The following is a 19,866-nucleotide window of genomic DNA, read 5'->3' as shown; positions in this document are numbered from 1 at the left end:
GCCATGCAATGTCAATACTAACATTTGATTGTGTTCCGTATCCTCTACTATTTTGTTTACTTGTATGCTTTTGACTAACGTCATAGCATCTGTTCAGTGCTATGCTAACGTTAATTAACGTAACAACGATTCGCCCTGTCATTTACTGCAGATGAGAAAGTATTGGTTTCAATGTGAAATCAGTATCACAAGCCGCGGTATTAAAGCATGAGTATCATATTTCCATTAATTGGAACTCGCTTCAGATAGTAGATCAAAACAGTTTGAATCAGACAATAGTAGCCTCCAGTCGATGACTCGAATTTTTCAATTAGTTACTACTGTAGAAATATGAACCTTATGAAATGAAAAATTCGGATGAAAATTAGGTCAAACTCACATTTTCAAAGCAATGTTTCATGTTAATGTGAACCTGACCTGAATTCAAAACTTAAATGGATCTGGATTCAGTGAAAACACTAAATTTCGAAATTGCTTTCTGGTCAAGATCAGGTTTCCGTAAGCCTGAACTGAATCAGATTCAGTTTAAATGTAAAAACTGGGCGTGTCACATTAGCGAATTATAAGAAAAATGAAGTTTCATTGGACAATTTGCGCAAATGACACAACAATAAGTCAACTTATAAGTTGGAAATTATAAGTAACTTTCCTGAAATTCTTGTATGAGGAAGTGATTTATAACTTGCAACTTATAAGTTGGCTTATAAATTAAGCATCTTTTGCGCAAACTGTCTATTTATTTAGCTTCGTTTGGATGAGACGGAGATAAATCGAAAAAATTCTTTTTTTCTATAATTCGCTAATGTGGCATGTTCTGTTTGTGCATTTACCTATTCATATATTTTTTTAAAAATTCGGTCGGGATGTGGATTTAGAGAACTACACTAAGAGTTAACACTTTGATTGATTAACGTAAATCTGCATCAAACAGTGAAAGATGAGGCGTAAAATAGGAATTTCAATAAAAGTACCGAGCGTGAAGTATAGGGCACCGATAGCTAATCATGGCCAGTGCATGTGTTTTTCGGAAAATTCGATGACCTTGATTAACACTCATCTACAGTTAAATCAAATTGCTCATTGTTTTCTAATAATTTGTTTATTGTTTGTTTATTCTTTCTAGTCATCACATGAACTTAACGATTACAGCAATTTAACAAGATTTTTTTTTCATCTCGGTTTAATAATTTATTTTTTTCTTCTTTTAAATATTTTATAAAGTTAAAATCCTAAATAAAAATTGTAAATAAAAAAGTCATGCGATTTTATTGAAGCGCGCTGCTTTAAATATATTTTTTTTAAATGATTTTTTCAAACAAAACTAATGCAACATTGTTAACCGAAAATCGAATATTAACCTTTGAAAGCAATTAATTTCCATTTTGTTGTCCGAATTTGTACGGATTTTCACGATTTTTGAATTAAAACTGTTTTCGGCCACTTATCCTCATATTTGAAGTTCATACTTATTCCCCCCCCTCTTCCCCACATATTTTTTACTTTAATATTCTTTCTTTTAGTTTTGTGTCTTGTTTATATATTCAATTTACTCTTATTATTTAGGTCTACTAATTTCACAATTTTTTTCATATTTTTTTATTTTTTATTTGTTGTAATAAATTATTTAAATTATTGCAAATCGTTGCTCAATTATTTTTCATTTTACAATTTTCTCTCATCTCTTTTTTGATATAAATTTGTCACTAATTCCGCTAGTTAGATTTCTAATTTTTTTTTTATTTCAATTTTCATTTTGAATATTTTTTTAAGTTTTTACTTAGTACATTACGTTTAGTTGTTAAACACAACACAGAGTATTTGATTACATTGTTTTGAAACAGCTTATAGCACTAGGACGCAATAAACTCGGCGATATAAGTTAAGTTTTAAAAATTAAATTGAATACGGATTATATTGAGCAAACATTTACCTAAAAGTTCAATTATAAAGGTGATATGGACGTGATAACATGCGTTCAACCAATAACAATGAACAGAAAAAGAAAAACTACAGTCAATGTCAAACCAAATTTATACAAAACGTTTCTTCAGATGTTTTTACCACTGTAAAATACCACATTTAAAAAAATGTGTAACCTTCGTCCGCTCACACTGTCTATACGTGGTTTAAAATCGTATAAACAGTGTGTGAACAGTGTGTTTGTATGGGTGGATCAGCTGGTAAAACCGCTGAGGAAAATTCCAATCTGAATATTGTTGACTTCATCTGAAGAATAATTTTTTTTTAAATTAAATATTAACATGTAACTGTTATACATTGATGGGGTGTTATGTCAGACAGCTTCAACCTATCAACACATTTCACAGCAATAATGTATTCACTGACAATCTATTCTGATTTAGCCTTTTACACATCGTATCATTAGGCGTGACCGAGTTTGTTAATTCCTTTGTTGTCAGGACTTCCAAACGCTTGAAATAAAATCTTTTACTTCAACGGGTTTAAGATGCATTTTACTTTATACGAAAAGTCCTCTATAAGAGAATGCTATGCAACTACCGCAGACAGCTGAATGCTTATTTTTATCGTAGCTGTTGATAGCTGTTGATATACATTATAGGTAAAAAGTTGCGCTAAGCATCCAATCCAAACATTTTTCGGGGCCATAAAATTACACAAATTTTCTGACATTATCTTCAAATCGATTTACCAACCAATGTTTCGGTGGTTATTGCCGTATTTACCAACATTTTAAGTCGATTACTTAACAAAACACGTTGTCAATTCTCTATTGCCTAGTAATGCATTCAATATACGAAAGTGTTGACACTAGAAATAAAGTGATTGGCTTCAGCTTTCCCATTTCATTGAACCGTAGGACTGAAAATTAAATTTTACGCCATTTGATGATCGATTATAGGTTTCATTTATACCCAATTGTCATAACAGGCCAATGATCAATATGATCACACAATCGATGTTTGTTCTGGAACATGAACTGACTTACCGGTGACGGATATGTAATCTGTTTTCGGATGGCCAAGTGCAGCGAAACATTTTAACAGAAATGGTGATTTAAGTGATTACATTACAATGTACGATTGATTGATGAATTGGGTCCCATTAATTGTTTGGGTGTGACGTGTAAATTAGCAATGACCACAATGTTGATGACTTTGATAAGAAGCAAAATTATGATGAAATGAAATAAAAAGTCAAACTCAAATTTACAATCGTAAAGGTCTCAGTCAGAAGTGTATTTCAAAAAACAAATATTTTTTTTATAAAAAAATAATTCAAAGCGAAACGAACAAAATTCTTTTTCCTTCCAAGTAAAATCGTACAAATCATAATAATAAAAAAATGAAAATAAAAAGAAATCCAAGACATGCATGCATAACGTACAGAATAAATATATTTACATAATGATGTTGTGTACTTATCGCGGTTTGAGCAACTCCTCGTTATCAACACATTTCACGTCGCAGAAGGGAAACGAATTTCAATTAATTGACTGAAGGATCTATTTCTGGGATGGGCGACATGGATCAAATTGATGAATCGACTGGAGGATATTTCGATTTTTTTAGTTGAACTTTTTATTTTATTTACAGGAACGTGGTCGTTCTCTGGAAAGAACCAGATAGAACTACTGATATTTACATTAACACATTTTTGACATGGTTGAAAAGTCATATTGGCAGTGAAATGACTAGAGACTTCTGTTGACATCGGTAATCTGTGAACTAGAGATCGGCTTCATATTTGTATGAAGTGAACTCACGTTTTCGGTCAAGTAACCGGATAGACCAAACTCTGCGTTTGAATATTTCGACCGAATGTGAGTCAATTCAAACCGAGCATTGAAAAAGTGTGTATTGAATCCGTCCAATTAAGAAACTTCCATATCATTTGTTAATCAGCAGCCACAATGTAAAATAGAAACTTGATTTTGTGGTTGAATTTGATTTTGGCTCACCATCATACTGTATGTGTACGGAAGTGTGTTCGTATTTAAGTAATGATAAAATGGAATAGAATTTCGTAACCGAAGGATATCGGTATTGCGAACTCAGTGAATATTTCCGGGGAAAAAAATTGTTCCACTTTGTTGGTTCATAAAAACGTAAAATGTGCGAGGAAGCGAGAATAATAATAAAGCAACAAATTAAAACATGTTACCGTGAATCAATCCGTTTGGTCATTAATTAAACAAAACAAAATTTCACATAATTTATAGCGTTGATTGTACACAGTCTGCTCTATTTTTATGAATTTACATTTGATTCTTATTCATATCCAATGGATGCAAAACCATTTCGGTTTTGTTTCTTGTTGCTGTTGCTGATGGATATGGATAATTTTTGAGTTAAATTTTTCTTCGTTTTTTTTCTTTTTGTTTGTTTTCTTTATATATTAAAGCATAGGGATATGTTATTTCAATTAATTTTCTTCCTTCCCTCCTTTCAATTTAAATTAAATTAAAATTTACTTCTTCATCATCGCTCCTCTGGCGGGTCTCTTCTATAAATAAATGTAGAAACGAAATTTAAAATCACATTTGAGAAAGAACACGTTTCACTACAGTATTTCATTCCTTAAACAAAATTTAATTAATTCATGGTAAATAAGGTTCTATAAATAAATTACGAATAATAGATTTACAATTAAAATAATGGTATGTCTGGATGAATTTTGTGGTCAATTCAATAAAAAAAGAAAAGAAAGAAATTAAATGTTCAAATGCGACAAGTTCGAACGAGTCACTCAAAATCATAATATATTTTGTCAACACTACAATAATCGTTCGTTACGTTTAGCTCGCCATCCGTGTTATCACTAAAAGATGGTGTAGATAGAGCCTTTATGTCATCAGTACAAACCGCATTAATGGGAATTTTAATTCTGAAAATTCGGAAAAATTCCGAATATTTCTGACAGAATTCCGGAAAAAAATCAGATTCGGAACCTTTTCAGAAATATTCGGAATTTTTCCGAATTTTCCAAATTAAAATTCCCAATAATAAGTCCCGGTACAAACCCGATAATAAGACTTTAACCATACATAGAACATTTTAAAACCTTACCGCAAAACCAGACGCGACTGTCTTGAAACATATTAGAAGTTTAGAGGCACCGGTACTTTGCCGAAAAGCATACATTAGGGCGATTTTTAAATACTGGATTTTAGTTTACTTTTGATGATATCTTTCCATCAGAATCCTTTTTGAAAATGGTCGACTGCAATTACGACCGCGAATGTGGTAGCTTTCAATAGAAAATACATTTGGTTGTAGCAGTAGCAGTTTGACTGGCTCTGAGAAACGTGAGCAGTTTAAGAAAATTTCTGGCCAAACGACTACAAGCAAATGTATCTTCTGTTGAAAGCTAACACATTCGTGGTAGTTATTGCGTCATACAATTTTCAAAAAGGATTTTGATGGAAAGATATCATCAAAAATGAAATATGAGGCACACAAATGTAGGCTACAATTTTAGCTTAGTAACGGTCGGTGCCTCTTTAGTGTGTATATACTGACAGATATTAGAGACACAGTTTCCTACATCGAATCTTAAAGAAAGCTTTCCTTAACTAAATAAATGCTTCTGGTCGTTCCAGACCTGAGCCTCAAATATATAGATTGGATCTTTCAAAAGGGAAGTCATACGCTTTCGACATAGACGAAAGTAGAGGAAAGAATTTATTTTCCAATGTCAAAATCATGGTTTTCCGATAATACTAACATTGTCAAAGTAGTTGATTACGCACTAGTTAGCACATTTTGTTTCGACAAGCGCCGTAAGCAGGGCTGACGGTAATTTTCATAAGATGTGAAAACTGAAAAGGGTTCTGCAATTGAAAATTTTTACCTGGACCAATCCAGTGGCATAGAATAAAAAATCTAGAGGCCGATTTATGGTTGAGACCACAGCGGCTCCATTACGATTTGCAAGTCTCTATAGTCAGACATCCGTATGAAACCGAACAACTCGTCGGAACTTGTTGCATTTTTAATGTTTCGTTCAAAAACAAAGGAGCACAAAATTCAGTTTGGTTTTATGGATCCGGTTGCCATAATAAAAATTCCTTATTGTGCCATCGATCATTATTTTTTGCTTAAAATTTATTTTTATGTTTTTGTTTTCATTTGCATGCAAATCTTAAGTAATACACACTCTACATGCTATACACATAGTACATAGTTTATTAAGTTTGCTATTGTTGTGATATATTATCCTCTCGTACAAGTTTCTTGTTTCTTTTTTTCCTTCTTTAACTTAATAACCGGACACTACGAATAAATAGTTTTTTTTTTTAATGTTGTTGCTGTTGTTGAGTCTTTTGCTTTATCCCAAACAACGGAACGATTTTTTTCTTTAAATTCCAGCCAAAGTTTCATTATAAAGAGAGTCACAATCATATGGTGACATTTTTTTAGTACTTTTTTTTGGATCACTTTCATGATCTTTTTTCTATCTTTTGACGTAGTTAAATTGGAAAACGGAAATTTCCCACACGATTCTTTCGATATTTCATAGAGTCGTATGGACCAAGATCTATCTTTTTAAACATTTTTAACTCAACAGACAAACCGAACCGGAACTGTAAACTTTTCCAGAACCGTGGCCCGGGTCCCAACACAAATGCGATCGCATTTTTTTTACATTTAAAAAACAAATGAGCTCGGCCAAAAATTCCATCCGAACACCATCATATGTAGCACCTTCTGTGTGTTTTACTCGTAAATGACATAAGCGTCTGAAAACACCGGTCTTTTGATTAAGTATAAAAAAGAAAATATTTTTACTCGCAGCACCGCTCGGAAATCATTTCCCCGATGGTTAGCGAAGCGAGTAACCTTAATATTACGTATTGTTCGGACATTTGTTTGTATTTTGACTAGTGGAATTATGGTCGTTGGGTTTGACGCGGGCGACAAACTTGTTACTCGTCAAAATAAAATAAAAATTGTCCCAACAGGAACGTAATCCTACTATTTATCTACAGAGCTCTGTGACGTCTTATACGTTAGCAGCAATTATATTTTGATTATGCACTTTTGAGATACAAATCTTAAGAATTATTTCGTAGATGTGACTAAAATGATAGATCACAATGCACCAGCAAACAATTTAACGAAGAAGAAAAAATGGTCAAGCGCTGTTGTGTGCTGAAAATTGTTTTGTTTTCAATTGTAATTGTCCTTTTCTGCAAAATAAATTATTTTCTTTTGACCGTTCAGAAATCGTTCAATCGTTTTGGTTAGCTTTATTACATAGTTTATGCTCAGCTCTCGTCTTTTAATCTATCAACTAACTTCCTTGTTTTTCTTTATTTATTTATAAATATTGCCGGATCACTCAATACGTGTCCATTATTGTTGTACTAAATTTAATTTTGACACGAAAAAAACTGAAATGAATTGGAAATAAAAACAAAAAATTGAATTTCGGTTGCCCATATTTCTATACAAATAAATCTACAAATAACAATAAAATTTTCTCTCAGCTTTTTTCGCTATCTTTTCAATGAAAATGACTAGGTTAAATCAGATGGAGCATTTCCAATTAATCCGACCGGAAAGTTGCGCACGTGCGTCTGCCATTGGGATGAAAGTTGGAAGAACTTAACGCCCGTCCATTCAGTGCCATCAATGTAAACTATGTGTGGATAGGGAACGTGCAGGTTATTCCACGTTATTCACTTGCATCGAATGCAATATTTCAGTCAGCAGTGAGAATCATAAGAACCGAAAACTTTCTAATACAATTAACAGCATTCAATCCACATGCGCCACATCGGGGTTACTTTATATCGGGGACTATATTTGGAAAATCATTTTCCCATATTTCTTGGAAAAATGTGTGAAAATTCGGGAAAATCTGGGAAATCGTTTTTCCAAAAATAGTCCCTGCTTTCTATACACGTTGTTCACATGTGGCAACGCATGAATAGATGGAATTGAATTACAGTTTCAGTTCTTCTAATTCCCTAACATCTAACAAAACAAAAATGTGTTTACCTCTTAACGGTACCGGGTGTGACTGCTTTGGTGAACATATCAATCGCGCAATGCCATCGATACATTGCTTCTCCAATTCTCGATCTTTTTCCTTTTTCTTGCCCAATCTCATGACTAAATGAAAATGGAAGACAGAGTTTAGCATTCAAATAAATCAAAATAAAAGTTTTTGAATGTGGGATCTCTATGTGTCCGTCCGTTAGAGAAAGTCCAACAAAATTTGTACTCACTTTTTTGCTTCTTCTCTTTAGTTGCATAGCTAACTATTAAACCATGCGAAGCGTCACTGGCTTGAGGATATAACGGAAGTCGGTACACCTTTATGGTAACAAACATACAAGTAAATTGAATTGTTCAGTAAGCGACTGAAATGAATAAACTTGAAACAAAAATCTAGTGCGAAGGTGAATGGAAAGATAAACACTGCCGGTAGGTACCAGAGAACGGAAATATTATCTCGACAACTTGAAAGACTTGATAGTACAGACCAGCATAACAACGAAACTTAATTTAAAAAGATTTAAGCACCAGCTGAATGAACATCGTAAATTGAAGACTGTTCATATTGCGTCCCACTCATAAGTGTCTCTTGTCGCCTGTGAAAATTCCATTCACTTCGCACTAGCTAAACAAACCCTAAATGAATAAAACGTAACATCGCGACTCACCTGTAAATTCCTAAACGTACTCTTAATACTGTTTTTACTCTGTTCGGAGCTTTTATTTTGACTTTTCTCTTTATCGCCCGGCTTTATAATCGGCCAATAATCAATTTGCAATTCCAACGGTTCCTGATTCGAAATCAATTGCGGTGTGGTTGGCATTGGTGGAGATATTCTGCCGCTAGGCGGACTGCTCGACAGTAAATTTCCGCTGGACTGTTGCTGTTGCTGCTGAACATTGGACAACGATTCGTCTAAGTCTAACGACAGTTGATGAGAATCTGAGCACCCAATTTTCACATCCTAAAAAACCACGGTGAAACAATAGTCACAGTCACGTCGTTTAACGATAGGTCAATCTCCACTTACACTGATGAACGGTACAAACACTTGACATGAATCTTCGTCCTTGTAGTTTACCATTGCCTCGGCTATCGGTATCTGAGTGCATGGACCAGCGGTGTGTAAGTAGATTTGTATACGATTTGTTACTTCTAAAATATCAGCTGGATCTAATGAAGCAGCTCGTTCACAGTGTTGTTGCCACGATTCGACGCCGAACAACTGTCCGTACGCTGAGTCAAGACCACACAAATATCGTGAAACTAAACTGGAACCTACAGCGATAACACAATGTTAATGTGCGCAGTTTTTAGGTTGAAACATTTTTGTTCTCTCGTACCAATAGGAACAATGTAGAAACGTAAATGATTCACCCAGTCCGGTGGCTTGACACCTAAGAGATCAACATAATGCCGAAGAACTGCACCTTCTAACCAATCACCGCCTAGAAGCAACACCTTTATGGTCGCTGGGGGTTTTGCGGTAGTGTTACAACTAGAAAAAAATTATCCGTCGATTAGGTTCGATTGGATCATTATAGTTGCGTGTCGTCTACTTACTACTTCTGAATTTTATTCATCAATGCTTGTAACACGGCTTTGACCTCAGCAGTATTATGAGGTTGGAATATCGGTCGAAATGCCGCAGCTAACAGCGGAGCCAATCGCTGAGATAACAGTCCTGAATGTGGTTCCGGTGGACCGACAATGGTTAGAACATCCGGCAAAACAGTCTCTTCAGTGGAAAACGTTCGTGTAACTTGATCGAGCAACGATTTTCGTGGTTCGACATTGGTCGGCGACAGACATGACTCTAATACTGATTTTGGTTCAGCGGACAAACTGAGCGATTGCTTCTTTTTACCCACATTGCTCGGAGTACTACTAGACGCACGAAATAACTTATTTCGTCGTTCAGTTAACGTTGGCGGATCTTTTTCGCGATTTTCGCGTGGTGGACTGCCAGTATTCTGTGGATCCGACTGTGCTTCGGGATCCGTATTACCCGTTCGATCCTCATTGCCGGAACTGTCATTTTTCCAATCACTCGCTTTGTCTGTGATACAAACGACAAAAAATAGTCAGTTGATTTTGGCCGAAATAAAATAAAAATTGTTTTGAGTTGAGTTGAGTTGAAAGAGGAAAGAAAAACTTTATGTGGAGAAGAGGGGTGAAAAATAATTTTTAGTTGTTTTACAGTGATTGTGCCTGGTTGTTCATTCGGGATGAAAACGTTAAGTTGTAGGGATACGAGATTCGGTGCGTTATACAGGTGTGGTTACTGAACATTAAATTAAAAGTCACGAGATCGTCATGCTTTGAAATGAAATCGAAAAAGTTAGTCAAAATGTAATTTAATTCACACCCAGGACAAATGATTAGATGCCATTCAATGTAGCTGTACGGATGCTAGACAACAAAGGGGAGGGCGTTAGAAATAAAAATAAGAAATGTGAATGGTTGGTTAGTCGACAGTGTTTGTAGCTTTTTTTTGTTAGTCGCTTTGAGCTTTCGCTCAATATATTCGCCGCTCTATTTTTCAGACCTCCATTGCGAACAAGCGATTTATTCTAAGACCTGAAAAGCTTCTGTCTCGGTTTTAATATCATACTAAACGGCTTGGAACCGATCAGTTTCGATTGAGTGTTTTTAATAAATCTCTGTGACGAGAGGGGGTGACATGAATTTCATAGCCGAAATCTATGTGCAGTGTTGTCGACAACATAGTTATGTCACAGGTTTACAACAATTAAATTAGAAAATTAATCGGAAAACTTTGTGTAACTTGTTTTGTTATCGCTTTGAATTTAACCACAAAGTTGTCTTTGTGCTGAGCTGTTGAAAGTTTTTGTTTAAAATATTCCTTTATTTTACCACAACAAGTATTTCTTGAGCGAGATGATTCGAGGTCACGTTATAGTTTCACTGGTTAAACTTTATCAAAAAAAAAAACTTTGAAATGGAAAACAATTTCCGTATTTAGAAGTTAAGGCAAAGTTCCGAAAAGTTAATAACAAAATCTCGTTGTATTTGATTTTGAAGTGTTCATTACTGATTTTACGTAAAGCTGTGGAGCCAATTTTGTATATTTAGAAATTTCAATTATTCATCAGGCAGATGTAGGAACTATACGGGAGTGGACTAAGGATGTCAAAGATCCTATTGACTTGAGAAATTCACAGTTGCTTTCACACGTAATTAATTTATTGGAGACTGAGTTCACATTTGTTAGAAAATAATGATTTGCGGGTCCCTTTAAAGTGATATCATTTGATAAACTCTAGATAACGCCGTCTTACAAAGACAAATTCGTGCTTAAACAAATGAAGTAAAAGATTTTAATTGAATCTTTTGAAAATATTCAGATCGAAAGAAGTAACAGACCAGTACTCGACGAAATTTTGAGTCCCTCATAAGGTCACGGTTTCATTTTAGAACCCTAGAACCACAGATCCTAGAAAATCCAATTTAGTGTCGTGAAGGTCTTTAAGACGAACAAATGATTTTTTTTTAAATATTTGAAGGTCCAATGCCTCTATTTGACACTAACTCCGTGCGATGTTTGACGACCAACACATACACTAGACTACCTTATTCCATTTTCTTCATTTTCTTTATTTATTTTTCTTAACGGAATTTTCCGAATGACAGACAATTTGTGATGATGTAAGTTTTTCTTCTTCTTTTGGAAGTGATATCTTCGAGTGATCCAGGTGACGGATGTGACGAATAAAGAAAAACTCTGTGAGATTCCTAACATGCTTTTCTTCTCCGTTAACTAAATATTGCTAATCTTATTCAGGCCCGAACTGGCACTGTGGGCATTAGAGCAATTTTTTTATGAATGAAGGTTTTTCTTAATTAATTTTCTTGACACAACAGCCGAAGGGCTTTTTCGAGCCAGTCCGGCCTTGATCTTGATTTTATTTCTGATGCTGTAATACCGTGATATTTTCAAAGAAAGTGAATTATTGTTAAAAACAATCGACAAACTTTAATTTCCTCTTCCGTGATACCTTCACAACGCATCAATATTTAATGTTGTAAATGGATTTGATTTCATTGTCACTGCTCAGTGGATTAACGAAGCTGTGACACTTTTAATGGATTTTTCTTTTAAATCACTGGCTAAATTTTCAATGTTAGGAAATTAGTGCACCCTTAAAAAGATATTGTTTGATTCAGGATGCTGAAGTGATGATTTGAGTGGCAAATTAAAAACGACTCGCTCATTATCACTGACCACACTTCAATATCCTTTCGTTGGTTTTATAGACAAATCTTTTTTTTACTATTTTTACGACACCGAATTATACAAAAAAAAATTGTTTACTTTAAAAGCGGACGACAAAAGCAGGCAACAAAAAAAGTATGGTTAGAAACAGAAAAAAGTGTGCTGTGTGTTCGATGTGAAACTTAACCCACCTGGTGTTGTTGACGTTGACTTTTTATCCACGAGAGAGTTTCGCTTTTCCAATATTTTTTTCTCTTTGACGCCTGCAAAAGTGAAACCAATAAAGCCATGCAATATTTAAAATAAAAACGATCACAGTTCATTGGTTTCCGGTATAATGTAGGTGCAATTCGGGTTTTTTTTTCGAAAATCACAACCGTCGTATAGCGAAGATTTTCGAAGCAAGTTTTCGTTTTCGTTTTTGAATCAATGCAAAAATACAAAATGTAAACCAAAAACAAAATTTTCAAAAGAAAATTCAAGAAAAAAACTTCTGAAACACATTGACTGAACAAAGGCTCCTGATATTTTCTAAAATACTTTCTGTTTAGAACGGTTACCGTTCCTGCAACGTATGTACGTACGTTTAAGCCACTTTTTTGTTTTGGAATACAATGTATAATAATACTCTAAGTGAACTGCTTAGTTAGGCTCCATTTGGTCATGCGAATTAAATTAAAAATAAACTGATGTCTCTGATGATATATAATTACGAGCTAAATATTTACGATTTGTTTAAAGCGCTAGGACTGCGTTTTGTCAAAACAAAACAACAAAAAAATGTAAATAAATCGTTGCCATAGCAATTTAACAAACCTATTAAATTGTCGTGCAACATATTTCTGGAATTTGTAAAAAATGGCCGTAGCGACGGTTTCGGCGTCGATCCAATAGACAAACTGTCCATGTCCGGTCCCGAATCATCACCTTCGCACGATAGCGATTCCAATTCTTGAAACAATGCGTCCAATTCACGTTCACCGGCACGTAATGCACCACCAGCACGGGCAACGCTACCCTCCAGCTCTTCGGGTACCTTGAATCGTTTCAACAGCGCTACGATTTTCTGTTTGAAATTTCTCTGCTGCAACGGAAAAGACCGATTTTTTAGTTTCTCGAAACAGTTCTCCGCAGATAGCAAGCCGAACTGTAAACCAACAACTTACTCTACTAATTTTGGCACGAGATCCTTTGTCTTTGAGATTTTCGAATTCGCTGTCACTGTCAACTGGATTTGTGCATAGAGCACCGTCATCTCCATCATTTTCCGAACGTTCGAGCTTACGATACTTTCGTAAGTCATGCTTTGCTGCGTACCCTCGTTTTGCGTCATAACCTGTCAGACCAGCGTCTGTTCCATCATCGTCCTGTTCACCCGATGAAAATTCATTCTCTTCGTCTTCGTCAGAGTATTCGTTGACACGATCTGGAAAATTCAACACCAAATCAATGGGTGAGTTAATCTGCGGCATAAAACTTTTGAAAATAACCCGAAGACATGGAACTGTTTTCCCCGTGCTTATTGTGTGGAGCATAAATTTGTTTTTTTTGTTGAAATGAACTCAACTCGACACGATTCAACAGTACACATAAGAACCACCATAGCAAACACCCATTCTGCCAGTATTATTGCTACAATGATTTCATTTGAAATTTTGTTTCGAAAACAGGAAAAAAAATTTCCACAATTTTGCAATTGAGTTACTTTTACCCTCGATTATGAAACTTATGTTTGACCGCTTGAAAAAAAAAACTTTTTGTCGACAAAATAACTTTCTGATTCGAAACATCATTTTAATGAATCGAATGCACATTATGAATTTGAAATTGTGCTAGAAATATAACACTCCAGTTAGTTTGGTAGGTTGTTTTCGTTTCCTGTGCCACCCGTTTGTGTTACTAAGATTTCCATTTAACTGACAAGTTTCTTATGGGACGTGGATTGCAACGACAAGAGAAGGAATGCAATTATTAAATTCAATTTAATTGATTTTCTTAGAAGATGTGTTTGCAATTTGTAAATAACCCCGGAAATATCAATTTATCATCTTACCGGTAATTTTTTACGGTAATATGCACATTGCGGATTCAATTGAGGAATAAGCTTTATCATGGATATGGATACTGTTCAAAGAGACATTGTATTGATTACACTTGATAAACGGTATCTATGCCTTTTAACTACGTAAATGACTCTCTTTGAACAATACGGATAATGAACGTTTACATCCAACAGCTACACCACAAAAATTTTATTTTTCACTGCATAACCAACCATAAACCATTCTACGGTCTCTTCTAAATGGTTAAGGAGCATCTGCGTCTGAAAAACGAGATTTTAGTCGGGAAGCCCGAAGCTTTTTTGGTTGCGCCATTCTTAAAAAAATGATCTTCACCAATAGTGGGAATAGTGCTGAAATATGATGTTATAGTTTCCATCATAATGATTCATTATTAGGCCGATGTTCAAATTACCGCCGTTAGTAATGGTCTACACAGAAAATGGAAGGTGTTCAATGAAACGAAGTTGGACGGGAGAGTGGGAAGACTATATCATAGACGTCTAGAAAACTATCTAGGACCCATTGTTATGTCAAAAAAACATCTCTTATCCGATGCAAATACCCCTTCACATCATGGAAGTGCAGAAAAGGACTAGGTTTGAAAACTGAGACGATTTTGGACAGTGGCTTTGGGGAATCGAATTTTTCTATTTAAGAACCAGTGTAACCACCCAAATTATTCAACTTGTCTGGCACAATATGCCCTTCCATTAAAAATTTATTTTTTAATTTTTAATTTAGATTTGCTATACGATTTTTGCCAGCCGAGATATGCACAAGGACTAACCACTATTTTTGGTTAATTCCAATTACCTAAAATAGGCCATGCTTGGGGCCCTGGTTTATAAGGAAATTCTATTTGAAAAAAAAAGTCTTCATTGTAATAGATTTTGTAAAATTCGCATACATTTCTAGTACATTTCGTCATAAAATACTGTCGGCGATCTAATTTTTTTGCGAACCAACTTCACTGCTATAACATTTCATGTCAATTTTACAAAAGTGAAATAAAGTGTAAAAAATGTAGAACTGAAAAAAATGTGGCGCCTCTACAGGCCCACCGAGGTTTCCCCATACTCGTTTATTCTAGCCGACGTTTTAAGTCGGCTTAAAATAGACAGTGTAAAGTATAAATAATTTATTTTTAATTGATGTAGATTATTATTCTGTAGAACAAAAGTGTAAACAGAATATCTGAAACATGTCTGCTTGATTTTATATCTCACTTTGAAAGCTGTAATTTGAATGAGACTAAAAGCATATCCCGGTCCATTCTAATTCAATCTAATCTACTAAGATTCTAATAAGGACGGATGGCAATAATATTTGTCAATAATTTCTATTAAAAAAATTAAATATTTTTTCAACGGGTTTCATGGCAAATCTTCTTTTTATTGAAATATGAAACTTTTTTCTCAAAATCGCACACAGTCTATTTGTATTTCATCAGCATTCGTACATGACAGTTAAAATTTTGACCGAAAAGCTGCCACCGACTGTCATTATCTTCTCGTTGCGCATAATATTTACTCATTTATTATGCTGTACTCTTCAAAAAAAAGTCAGTCATTTAAAATCCAGTCTCTAGAGTGAAAAAAAAACACGTTTCCACATAGAGTAGAGATGTGCGGGTCCGACCGGGTTTGGGTCCGGGTTTCAAAAATTAGTCGGACTCGGGCGGGCTCGGGTTTCAAAAACAAAATTGCAATACATGCCGAGCGTAAGCTTACTTTCAAGTGTTCGTTTGTTTTGTGATAAACAATAGGTAACCGAACGATTTCCACTTGTTAGGCGCGCAAATTTTAGGTTTTTTCGATCAGTAAAAAAAATACGGGCCGAGTCGGACTACAAAATTCTCGGGTCGGGTTGGGCTCGGGCTTTAAAAATTAGTCTGGGCCAAGCTGGGTCGGGGTTTGAAAATAGGTCGGCCCGCACATCTCTAACATAGAGGCGAAAAGCTTTGTGGTCGATCAAGTATTATTATGGCCAGTGAATTTTTTGTTGCTCAAAAGTTTTCCGTCATAATTATTTTGTTATTAAATGATTCTTCATCAAATTTAAATAATTTACCGAAGGATTTAGAAACGGTCTAAGTTTTGTTGAAAAAAAAAAAAATCATCCCCTTAACATCACTAATTCTGTTTTCCTTTTTCAAAAGAAAAGAATTTCATCGAGAAAAAAAATTCTTTTGAATACAGTTCAAGCTTCAACAATTTTTTGAGTTGAAGCTAAAGAATATTCATAAAATAAAAATCCTTATCAAGTCGTGCAATGTTAATACATTTCAGCAAAATATTACCGCCTACATTTTTAACGAATAGAAGAGAGATTTATTAAAAAAGAAAAGAAGAAAAAAGTGTACGGCTCTCTTTTCGGATATGAAATATGGAAATCCCAAATATTGTATAAAATGAAAATTAATTGACTTATAAATAGAAATTGGATACAGTGCCGTGCATAGTATATATGTACGAAATAACATTTCGTACATCTATATACACGGTGTTTGTATTCGTATATACACGTAAAACGTGCTTCAGAAATGAAATCACAGGTGAGACTCAATCAAATTTGTGGTAAACATATAATCGCGAAGCAAACTGGAAATTGGAATGAATATCAAAGAAAACGTAAATGATTTCACGTGAATGGGAAAATTGGAAGGCGTATTAAATAGAAATATCGTTCATGTCGATATTATTAAGGACCCAATTAGTCAGGTGGGTAGATTCTTTCATAACGTTGCTATTTAAATGCTCATATAAACAAATCGATTCAAGTAAAACATGCGAACGGTATTTTTGTTACTGCGTATTCGGAGGAAAAGGTAAACTTTGAACAAAACGAATTACCTCCATTCAGCAAAGTGATCACTTAACGGTTACAAATTTTTGTTTTCATAATAAAGATGGGAAGCAATCGAAATGACATAATCACCTGTTAACAGAACGCTGTTGTTATTTTTATTGTCCTGGTCGACTGGAATCGATGCAACACGTTCGGCCCGTAATGTGGCAATGGTCATGCCCTGACGTCCAGACTTTCCGCTTGCGGTTAATTCCACTGTCATATCCATAGATTTCTGCAGAACGGCATCCATTTTGATAACTCCCTCGGCTAACGTCTTATAGCCGAGTATTGTTCTCGTTTTATATTTCTTCTTTCGCTGTAGAATTATCAGCAATCTGGAGAGCGAAAAAGACAGTCGATTTTAATCATAACATTGGCTTCGAGGGGTTGTAGATAAGTGACGCACGCACTCACTATGCGGTACGTAATGTATGTATGACAACTGAACTGATATAAATTTGACCAGGATGTTATGGTACGATTGGGTAATCAATTCGTTCGAAATAAAGACTGAATAAAGAAATCTAATTGTAACTAGCATCAACCAACCTGTTTCCATCACGTTTTATAAAATGTGGATATTGAAGACTAAAGTGCAGATCTAATTCAGTCTCAAGTAATGGAGGACTATTTAGCATTCCACAACCGCCACTCACGATTCCACCACCCGTTCCAACGGCTGTACCAAATGAATTTGTCGTTTGCGTAGCACCAGCTGATAAAATTGATTGTGGCACCGGTATTTCATGTGATCGCAACGTACGTTTCGAGCTTTGCATTTTAACAGCCAATGATAATGATGATAAGTCCGATGGTAACGGCGTTAAAAGTGATAGACGGGTGATTGTAAGTGAACATAATCTGGAAAAATAGAGAGAGAGAAAAAACCGAATTTAATTTTGGAAAAATAAAATCGGATCAATTTACTCGGAAATAGAATCAGTTTCAGGGTATATCGTGAGACTAGAAATACAATTTTAGGATAAACTAAATGAATTCAAAATTAGTGATTGGTAAAATTGATTGTACTTTACGTACGTTTAAGCACAATGTATTTCGGGAAATTGATATTCTATGCAAGGTCTATTGCAACATTGACATAAAACATTGGACTGTCGTTCAAGTGAAACGAAAAAAAAAAATAGTTTCGACAAAATTGGAACATGTCCTAGTCCTAGACAACATTTATCGAACAACGAACATGGTAAATACTAAATTGGAAATAATTTAATTGTAGCAGATTCGATCAATACGTTGGATTCTTTGTGTTAGAGAGGAATACTACTGAACAATGCAACCTTTAATTTAGTTGAGCATTTCGTCGAATGTATTCAATTGTCAGAAGGTACGAACTCCTCCCGGATCCTGCAGAGTGCTGGGGATTTGTGAACCGTCACAAGTAATACATTCAACAGAGCTGTTTACAATTGTAAAATGGAAATTAAACTTGTGAAGAAATTTGCACTTTAAGTGTATTGAACTAAAAGCAATGGAAAATTATTTGTTTTTTTTTTGATGATTTCTTTGATCCAAATTCTTTTTTTTTTTTTAAGTAAAACCATTAAATCACTCAAAAATGTGTTACTTTAAAAGGAAAAATTAGTTTGTGAGTCATAACTTAGCCCACTTGGAGAAACCTGTGCAGATTGTGTAAATTGATGAAATCTGCACAGGTTTTTCCAAGTTTAAGTTTTGACTCACAAACCAATTTTTCCTTCAAAAGAAACACATTTTTGCGTGATTTAATGGCTTTACTTAAAAAAAAATATTTTGGTTCAGAGAAATCATCAAAAAACGAACATTTTCCTCCTAAATACAGGCTACAAATTTGCAAAGGATCCATTGCTGTTAAATGCAATAACAAGAACATATCGCATCGAAAGTCATCTACTTTTTCTCTTGAGAATGGATGCTCTCATAAGCATTCACTAATTTTTTCAATATTTAACGAAAGAGGTTGAACCGTAGCCAACGATATTGTGGAAAGCTAAACTTTTCAGTTAAATATTCCATTAATATTGTCCTCAGCTAAACTAAAAATAAATAAATCAGAGGAAAGCTCTAATAAGTGCAACATAATTATTGATCCCATGTTATAACAACACGGAAAGGACGAGACTAATGGAACACTATTAGAACGATAGGTTAGCATGTAATTGGAAGGCTACTGCTTGTTTTGTCATTTAAAATTATCTTTTTTCGAGTAACGTCGTCCAATGTGACAACACAAAACAAAATACTTTCTCTACTGAAAGGATAAAAAGGAATGGAAATGGCATGTCTGGTTCAGCCACAGGCATTTTCCCTGTTTATATTAAATTAGAAATTATTTTATATGGAAACTATACACCACACATATGTTTCACTTTATACATACGAGAACTTCGTGTTGTCAGAGTTCCTTGTTGAATTAAATGAGTAAACCACAGACCTATATTGTCGTTATTGTTCGAACTGTTGGTACACAAAAGGATTAGGCAAAAAATGGTCACTATAAAATTTACAAAATTATATTTTCCTCCACTTTTTAGCCTTCTTATCTCAAACAATGCTTAAACATTTATAAAAAACGAGATGAAAGCAGATTTTTTTTGTCGTTGTAATATTGTCCTTCATACTATGAACGTTGGGTTGGGTGTACTATTATATATTTATAGCCTAGTATATCATCCCTCTGAAATTTGATGTTATCAATATTTACTTGGAGACAACGTAATTGAAAAAGTGGTC

General features: G+C 34.5%; 1 protein-coding gene and 1 long non-coding RNA gene across 4 annotated transcripts in view; one reads left to right on the top strand and one right to left on the bottom strand.

The window, feature by feature from the left end:
• Nucleotides 1-19,866, top strand: part of LOC119069306 — a 481,283-nt gene that overhangs the window by 265,467 nt on the left and 195,950 nt on the right. The window lies entirely within an intron of this gene.
• LOC119069186 (phosphofurin acidic cluster sorting protein 2) overlaps nucleotides 1,314-19,866 on the bottom strand; it is a 47,916-nt gene continuing 29,363 nt past the window's right edge. The window contains exons 2-13 of one of the 3 annotated variants that reach the window (XM_037173127.1): nucleotides 17,686-17,997; nucleotides 17,224-17,471; nucleotides 13,390-13,649; nucleotides 13,040-13,307; nucleotides 12,415-12,486; nucleotides 9,550-10,045; nucleotides 9,330-9,484; nucleotides 9,017-9,264; nucleotides 8,654-8,950; nucleotides 8,216-8,303; nucleotides 7,986-8,099; nucleotides 1,314-7,623 (exon numbers count right to left, since the gene is read on the bottom strand). In XM_037173127.1, the coding sequence (XP_037029022.1) occupies nucleotides 7,502-7,623; nucleotides 7,986-8,099; nucleotides 8,216-8,303; nucleotides 8,654-8,950; nucleotides 9,017-9,264; nucleotides 9,330-9,484; nucleotides 9,550-10,045; nucleotides 12,415-12,486; nucleotides 13,040-13,307; nucleotides 13,390-13,649; nucleotides 17,224-17,471; nucleotides 17,686-17,997 (2,680 nt within the window). In that variant the 3' untranslated portion in view covers nucleotides 1,314-7,501. The remainder of the gene's footprint in view (nucleotides 7,624-7,985; nucleotides 8,100-8,215; nucleotides 8,304-8,653; nucleotides 8,951-9,016; nucleotides 9,265-9,329; nucleotides 9,485-9,549; nucleotides 10,046-12,414; nucleotides 12,487-13,039; nucleotides 13,308-13,389; nucleotides 13,650-17,223; nucleotides 17,472-17,685; nucleotides 17,998-19,866) is intronic. The other 2 variants (XM_037173128.1, XM_037173129.1) reach the window with 2 other exon arrangements.

Source organism: Bradysia coprophila, assembly GCF_014529535.1.
Source record: "Bradysia coprophila strain Holo2 chromosome X unlocalized genomic scaffold, BU_Bcop_v1 contig_26, whole genome shotgun sequence".
NCBI lineage: Eukaryota > Metazoa > Arthropoda > Insecta > Diptera > Sciaridae > Bradysia > Bradysia coprophila.
This window is presented reverse-complemented; position numbering and strand designations above follow the sequence as displayed.